A 9,028-nucleotide genomic window follows, 5' to 3' on the forward strand; every position below is an offset into this window, starting at 1 on the left:
ACAACGCTTTGTCATCTGCTCAGGATGTCTGAAAGTGCTTCATTATTAAGCATTACTAAGCTTCATTAAGTGCAGTCATTACATTTTGCTTCCTTCATCTTTCACAGTCTCTTACACACACCTGCAGATGTCAAGCGCCTTATATTCTTTCCTGTTTATGTATACAGATTATTTTTTTCTATTAAATACAGGGAATTCCTGCAAAGATGGGAAGATAAAATTTGAATTATTCAGAATAAATTCACTAGGCCCAACAGTGAATCTTGCTCAAAATGAGCACAGGTTGGAGCTGGAGTTACAGTACCAAGCAAAAATTATTTGACTTCTGCTTGCTCTGAATTCAGTTCAGGTTCAGTGAATTTACACTTTTAATTCATGAAATAACATGCAGTGATGTGTTACTGAAACATGATCTTTATCACAGAATCACAGAATCTTAACGGCACAGGAGGAGGCCCATCATGTCTGCACAGGCTCTCCAAATGAGCATTATGACCTAGGGCCATTGCCCTGCCTTTTCCCCGTATCCTTGCATGTTCAATTCTATTCAAACAATCATCTAATGTCCTCTTGAATGAAACAGATGCAGCCACTAAGCATTTATATGACGTATACACGTGTGTCATGTATGAGTTTCAGATTTTAAATGAGGAAATATCCCAAAATATTTGGTTAAGTTCTTTCAGGATAGGGAACCTGCCAGCCAACCCAGCCTACATTAGACTACGCTACATGGCTATCTCTTAATGCGCTCTGGAGTGACTACGATACCACTCAGATGTATTGGAAAACTTGGGATGTGCAATAAAAGCAGCCCTGACAGTACCGCCCACATCTCCAAAAACAATTTTTTAAAATAAATGCAATATGATTTTAATTCTGGTTTCCAAGTACAGCTTTATTAATGCGTTTATTAAACCGAAACATTGGTCAATTTGAACGCGATGTACTCTCGGGCAGAAAATAGATATAATTTATAGGTATTCTATTTAGTCTGTGCAGTCTGTGTTATGAGAACATGTGTGTAATATCTCCACTGTAACACATGTAAAAGAATGACAAAGTAGAAATAAATTCAGAGTAAATTTTACGCTTTTTTCTCTTTCCCGATACCACTTCTGTTTTTATTCTATATTTTATTTCTAAACACACATTTCAATAACACACCCGCCTTTGTGTTATTTAGATAGATGCCGCATCTTGAGCTGAGTGACAGTGCGTCACATATTTGCTGCACTGAGAGTTGTGAAGTTGCTCGAAATCTCATCCGCTAGCAAACATGTTTTTATTGTTCAAAAGATATCATGAGTCTGTTTAGTAATGGCGCGCCACGTACCCTTAGTTTAAGCTATGTGAGCTACCGTTTTAGACTATTATTTGAACAGGGATATTGAGAAAGAATCGATCGAGCTGATGGGAAATCGTCCTTCAAGCTGTAATCAAACGAATTCGTGGTGATTATGGACCTCACTCCAGAGGTTACTCACACTGCATAGCTGTCCCCGACTTCATGTATTGCAAACATGCCTTTTCTTAACAAACGTACACATGCATATTTGATACCAGATTAAGTAGGTGGTATATAGTAACATGTAAGTGCCCCAAACGGAACTTTGACACGGGGAACCCGCAAAACAAACAGAACCGCTCTGGACTTGCTCCCTTCCTTACACACTCCAGTCATCCAGCAGTTGATTAAACAGTCGAAGGGATAAGAATCGTAAAGTTTCTTCTGTGTGTGAGAGTGAAATATTTGAAACTGAGTTCGAAACCTAAACCCATTGTGGGTGTTGCAAAATGTGCATTCGTAAATCAATATCAAAGATCGCGATATGATTAAACTGTTAGAAAACGAACAAACAGGAAAGATTTGTAATGTAAATTAAACTATTTCCCTCACTGATTTTTAAAAGGGAGATGAGTCACTTTTATTTCATTTCTGCGAGTTTACTGAAGTTCCTAAGCTGTTCCTAAACTTCAATAAAACGGTTTGAAGAGAAAGTAAAAGCAAATTGGGTTTAAATTTCTCAAGAAAAGCTTTGCAGTTTAAGGCTGACATAGTGGTCCTTTTTATTGTTTACCTCGGAAGCAAGTTTATCGTGCACTCCGCTGCTCGGTAAGGAGCATAGGCATCGCTCTGTATTAGCGTGACACACTTGGTTAGATATACTGTAGCTTGCGAGGCACCTAAGTGCGGAACAAGCACAGCCGATACGGACACTGAACCCACGCCGTTGGTGTCAATCTGCATCACTCTCTAGCCAACAGAGCTAATCGACTACAATTACCACAATAACTACAATTGTCCTATCACTCATGTCAGCGTTGTAACGTGTTGTAACTTGCACTGAACAACTAGTCTTTGAGAGCAACTGCTGAGTTTGGTCCTTTCGGCATAAAACAGAACACAACCACCTGCTAGCCCCGATTGAAAGAAAGCAGTTATCAGACATAAAAGGATAGCTTGCTAAAAAAGTCAAAGCTCCATCTTAGTGTGAGAACAGTTCTAAATTAGCTCAACAAGTGATTTTTTTCTCCCTCTCTGTGAAAGCCAAGGGGGTTCGTTTTAACCTAGTAATGAGCAGCAGCTCGGAATAAAAGACCCCACGACGACTCGAAAACACTTCTCCTGAAATAAGTTTTAAAATGAGACGGTTCCCTGTCTGCGAATAGCAAACCTAATTTCGTGAGGGATGGGGGAGATCAGACAGCCAGCCTTTTCACAGCCTTCTGGTTCATGCATTAAGGTAACAGCTACTGTAAAATAAATAAAGGCTAGTTGCTGAACAAAAGTTTCCCTGTGAATTTGCGTATATGTTAGTAAACATCAGCAGCACTCCAGCGGCAACAAAAATATGTGGACAGGGCTGTGCGCCTCCTGGTTAATATTTACATTTGACCTATATCACACAGACCTGAATGTCACTTTTGCCCAATATCACAGTCCTCCTGAGTGCCAGCTTGTTTGGTGGCATACTCATTTAAATTCACCGCTTTGCCAGGTAACCTTTACATCATGAATGTTCGGATTTCTGCTTTAAATTGTTGTGAATCGCTTGGAATGGTCTGGCCAAAAGTATTCTGGGATAAGGTTCCTGTCAACCTGAAAGCAACGCTTTTCCTGAACAGAGATTCTCATTCCTGGACCCCAGCTCAAAACCAGGTAGTAATTCTGGAGGGAAGAAAGTCCTAAAACAGGACTATCACATCTGACAGTTACTGGAAAACAGAAGGGTCAGTCTGCTTACCTTAAATTTAAACTTAAATCATTTCTGATTCTAACCCTGAGACAGAACAGTCCCTGCTATTCACCCAAACCCTAATGGCAACATTACTGTTAGGAGAAGTTTGCCACTTCCTTACAATGTTAGCCCTTTACTGTCTCCGGGACTGCACCTCGCACAGCGAAACCATCCCAACGCACAACCCCCAACAAATTCTCTCAATGTAATTCCTTAGACACAATTAACATCTCCCAATGTACAAGACACAGGGAGTCGGTTAAATGTCGCCACTCGGAATGAAATGACTTGTTTATAGTTCTACCCTCCCTCCCCACAAAAATATAAAAATAAAATCTTCAGCTTTTGGGTGCTTTTATTTCTGTTCTCATCTAATGTTGAACTTTCACCAAAACCGTGGGTTCCAAGATGTAGAAAGCCATCTGATGCTCGTGTCCCTCAGGTCGGTTGTCAAATTCAATCCCAGCTGACCTCCAGCCACTTACAGACGAAGGCAGCAGCCATTTGCAGTCCGACTATTTTCCAAAGTGAACATTTTTCTTCTTGCAAATAATAACATACCGTTATTGTACCAGTTCTGCTTTATAAATCCACAGGTTTCTCCAGGTGCGAAGGGAAGGGAGGATGGGAAAAGGAGCTGAAGGTCGACATTTAGCATAGTCGCAGATGTTCGATAGCACTCGTGACATAAGTTTGCAGCAAACGCTCAAAACTTCAAACAGTCTTTAAGTCGCTGTTCAGTGAGAAACTCTCCATCACGGAGAGGACGTGCCCGCACTTGCCACCTTTAACCCGTGGGTCAGGCCTCGCTAGGCAATTGATAACACCGAGTGTAATTTAACAGCACATGCAAAATGACAGGTGAAGGGGAAAATAAGTCAATAAACTCATTATTTAAACAGCGCTTTCCCTTTTTGCTTGGTGTGACTGAGGTTTGAGCGGACATTTTTGTCGGGCGGGGGGGGGGGGGGTGGGGGGCGTAAGGTTGGGGGTTGCCCTTGGCGAAGGTTTGAGGGACATACTGCCAACATTGCTGGCCCGCAGACCCAGACTACAGGCAGGTAGCAGCTGACAACCAGCGAGAGACGGGCAGCTGCCAGCAAACTCCTGACCTCAACCCACGGCGATTAAATCAAAAACAATCACAAGAAGAATTATTATTATTTATTCTATTCTTGTCTTCTTTATGTGTTGGGGGGGGGGAATGAGGTGGGGGGGGGGGCAGGGGGAGTCCAGTCCTTCAATCAGACATGGAGTTAAAATATAAAAACTTACTTTAATTTAAAAAAAAATCACTTATCCTTATCAGAAATGGGTTATTACTAACTTTATCAGGAGAAACGCAATCTCATTCCTTACCTTTTCTTCTCCTTCTCTGCTGTCATGGTTTGGACGATTCACGTTTATAGAAGAAAAACTGATCAAGAAGTGCTGTTGACAATCGAAGTTCAAATTTACAATGCAATATGGATGAAAAAATTCATAATTTTTTTTCTCCTTGACTTTTTTTTTAAATCTCTCTTTCCCCTTCCTCACGAACTTTTTTTTCTCTCTCTCTTCGCTTGTCAGTCTCTCTTATCTCTTCGTGTGTGTGTGTGTGTGTGTGAAAAAAAAAGTCTAGTTGGGTCAATTGGTTGAGATCATGAAGAAACCCGGAAACGAGACGCGACCATACAGTCTCAGAAACACTGCTGAGGATTGTACAGCCACTTCGAGGCGAAGACCAATTATAAAGAGGACAGACAGGAGAAAAAGTTTCGCTCTTAACTACCGCTCGGGCGGGAGGTTCAATCTTCGGCTGAGGCGGGGTTTCTCTCGCTCGCTCTCTCTCCTCTCTCTCTCTCTCGTCCTTCTTGGGCCGGATGACAGGTCGTAAATCGATCTTCGACATGTGATAGGTTGAGAGAGCGCCGCCCCGCCCCTCCGAACTGGGTTAATTGGGGCCTTTTCTATCTGCATCAACCTTTGGCCGGTGCGATTGGGAGGACGAGCTCGGAGCATCAGCCGTAGTTACATAACAACTTTCAAAAAAAAATGTTCTTGTCTGATAAGACCCATTTGCGATGGTGGCTGAAGAAATAACTAGTGACGGAATTGCCCGGCTACACATAAACCAGCACAACCTTCAAAACAACATGGTCTTTGTACATTTGCTGCTAGCAAAGGGAGTCTTCAACTAGTGGGGATCTTAGTCAATTTGGTAAAGTGTTTAAAGATACTCATAAGCAGAACTCTCTAGAATTTTGTCAGTAGGGTTTACTTAAAAATGTGTTATGAATACTTATAACAGCACAAAACAAGCACTTAAAGCCTATAGACTCGTATGGTTACAGTACAGATGGAGGCCAATCGTCCCATCGAATCCCTGCTGACTCTCTGCAAGAGGAACTCAGCTAGTCCCACTCGCCCTTTCCCAATGGACCTGCGTTTGTTTTTTCTTCAAGTGCTTATGCATTTCCTTTTTAAAAGCTACAATTGAATCTGCCTGCACCAAATTTTCAAGCAGTGCATTCCGGTTCCTAATCACTGTGTAAAAAGGTTTTTCCTCATGTCGCCTTTGGTCTTTTTGCCATTCACCTTAAATCAGTGTCCTTTGATTCTTGACCTTCCCACCAGTGAGAATAAATCCTCTCTGTCTAATTTGTCCAGACTCCCCATGATTTTGAACATCTCTATCAAATCTCCTCTCAACCTTCTCTTGTCTAATGAGAACGAGCCCTGAAGTCCCTCATCCCTGAAACTATAATATAAAACCATTGCTGATGGTATTTATAAACAAGACTGTCAAACAGTTTTCGAAATGAATGCTTTATGAGAAGTAGCTCGACTTGTGGGCCTTGACCTTTAGTATCTGTCTCTATATGGTGTTGTTACTTTCAGCAAGGTTCGCTGATTTATTCTACCTGCTACTGGTTGGTATTTCCCACCGCAAAGAGAATTCATAGTTATAAGTATGAGCAGAACTTTACTGTGAGATCCATTTGAAATATTTTGAGAATACAGCCCATGCTGCAGTTGTTCTCCACATGGTGTCAAAACCCATGCAGTCTGAGGCCTGATTCCAGGGGTCCACCGAGGTGCATCAAAATGCAAGAGATTAAAGGGAAAAGTTAAAGGTGTATAGAGGGTCCCTGAAAGAGTGTAAATATTTGAAAGAGGATCTGTACTGTGTCAGCTGAAAGACCTGACATAATATTGAAGTTTTTGTGTAAATGTACTGTTAAGCGATTATGAGCTGGAAAATAACTTCACATACTATGGAAGTTGTAATACTGTAAATTTCAATTTAGAGCATCTTAATGCCAACTAGCACAAAGTCAAGGCTGCAGTTATACTGCCACTATTGGATGACTGGGAACTGTTTTCCACTTTATAATAATGTGAAGGAGTCAGTTCAATTATAGGATTCCATAGCACATGATAGTGGAAATAAAACTAGTGCTGAGAATTAGGAAGTTCCCAGGCAGCATTATAAAATGTTTTCTAGAGCTCAGGTGTAGAGCAGGACATTAGATGAATGAACTTTACCATGGGGATGTTAGGCCTATGAAAGCACCACCCTGTAACTTCAAGTTACTTCCTGTACATGAAGCAAAAGTTTATTAATTCACTTTACATACACGCATTGGTCATTCTGATATTAATTGCATGCATACATCCAGGGCCTGGGAAACATTTGTGTCCCTTAAATTGTCAGATCTATGTGTACCATATTACCTAGTGTAACAATTTGAAGCAGGCCAAAGACCCAGTGGTCCCTCAGACGTGCAGACCAGAGCTTAATGGTTAAAACAAGTCAGGTTTATTCACCATGGCAGTTGTATCTTTAAGTGCAGCAATGAATGAGACAGGAATAAGGACAGCATTTATCATCTATCCATAATTGCCCTGAGCAACCAATAGTTAGCCACCTCTTGAACCGCTAGAGTCCATGTAGTGTAGGTGCATCCACTGTGCTGTAAGGATGGGAGTTCCAGAATTTTGACCCAGCGACAGTAAAATAACAGCAATGTAGTTCCAAGTCAGGGTGGTGTGTGACTTGAAGGGGTGGTGTTCCTTTTACATCGGCTACCCTTGTCCTTCTAGGTGGTAGAGGCAGCAGGTTTGAAGTTGCTGTCAAAGGAGCCTTAGAAAGTTGCTGTAGTTCAGCGTGAAGATGGTACACACTGCTATCACAGTGCGCTGATGATGGGGGGAGAGTTAATGTTTAAAGTGTTGGAGAGGCTGTTTTGTCTTGGTTTTGAGCCTCTTGAGTTTTATCGCAGCTGCACTAATCCAGCCAAGTGGGGAGTATTCCATCACATTCCTGACTTTTGCCTTGTAGATGGTGGACAAGCTTTGGGGAGTCAGGAGATGAGTTACTCACTGCAGAATTTCCAGCTTCTGACCTGCTTTTGCAGCCACAGTATTTATATGGATGGTGCAGTTAAGTATCAGATCAATGGTAATCCCCAAGATGTTGATGGTGGTGGATTCAGCGACGGCAATGCCATTGAACATCAATTGGTAATGGTTAGATTCTTGCTTGTTGGAGATGGCCATTACCTGGCACTTGAGTGGCACGAAAGTTATTTGTCACTGAATGTTGTTCAGGTCTTGTATACACCACAGACTGCTTCAGTGTCTGAGTATTTCCGAATGGCACTGAATGATGTGCAATCATCAGCGAACATTTGCACTCCTGACTTTAAGTTGGAGGGAAGATCATTGATGAAGCAGCAGAAGATGATTGGACCTAGCATACTAACCTGCAGAACTCTTGCGCTGATGTCCTGGGGCTGAGATGATTGGCCTCCCATAACCACCTCCATTTTCCCTTGTGCTAGGTATGACTCCAAACACTGTTTTATTGTGTACACCTTTTCACTCTCAATTTCTTCCCCTCCAAGCTCCTTTCTGCAACTGACCTATTTATTTGCCTTTTATCCTTCCAAGCTGGGAGTTGTTTCACATTGAAGGCAATTAAGGCCAATGATACCACCTTGCCTTGGTCTTTCTGAAAATTTATATAACTTCTCAAAGTTGTACCCCTATCATAGATAAATAACTCTCAAAAGACTATGGCTCATCTATTATCTGAGACTTGAATTTCAAAGCACTGTTCATTTTTGCCCAGAGCATCATCTTCAGTTTGGAAGTACATTTGTAAAGTCACCAGTTCATATAAATAGAGCCCTAACCTCTGTGCATTTTACATACATGTGTTTGAATTACATATGTTATTGGTATCTGCAAAAGTTCTTTTCTAATTCCAGACTTCTGTAATTCAAAGTACTAAATGCAATGATATCCTTCAGGTTTCCACAAATAAGCTGTGTTATCCAACTCTGATGAGTCATTCACAAGGCTTTAGAGAACTTGGAAGAAGGTAGCGACCACTGTTCAGGAACAGAAGGACATTGAATCCTAGGTTGAGGGAACCAAAATCACAAACAAAATTCCTAAAAGAAAGACTTGCATTTATATACTGCCTTTCACAACCTCAGGATTTCCCAAAGCACTTTAAATCCAATTAAGTATCCCAGCCAATTTGCACACAGCAAGTTCCCACAAACAGCAATGTGATAATGACCAGATGATTGTTTTGTGATGTTGTTTGAGGGATAAATATTTACATGGACACTATGAACAATGTATCTGTTCTCTATGAAATAGTGCCATGGGATCTTTCTCATTCACCTGAGAGCATAGACAGGGTCTCCATTTAACATTTCACCCAAGAGATGGCACTTACAACTGTTCAGCACTCCGCTGGTGTGTCAGCCTAGATCCATTTTCTGCTTAAG

The 9,028-nt window shown here is 41.4% G+C and overlaps 1 protein-coding gene across 1 annotated transcript in view; it reads right to left on the reverse strand.

Moving 5' to 3' along the window:
• epas1b (endothelial PAS domain protein 1b) overlaps positions 1-5,616 on the reverse strand; it is a 160,640-nt gene extending 155,024 nt beyond the window's left edge. The window contains exon 1 of the mRNA XM_078557169.1: positions 4,602-5,616. Coding sequence (XP_078413295.1) covers positions 4,602-4,627 — 26 coding nt within the window. The 5' untranslated portion in view covers positions 4,628-5,616. The remainder of the gene's footprint in view (positions 1-4,601) is intronic.
• Between the last annotated feature and the right edge of the window lie 3,412 nt (positions 5,617-9,028).

Source organism: Cetorhinus maximus, chromosome 14, assembly GCF_964194155.1.
Source record: "Cetorhinus maximus chromosome 14, sCetMax3.hap1.1, whole genome shotgun sequence".
NCBI classification, from domain to species: domain Eukaryota; kingdom Metazoa; phylum Chordata; class Chondrichthyes; order Lamniformes; family Cetorhinidae; genus Cetorhinus; species Cetorhinus maximus.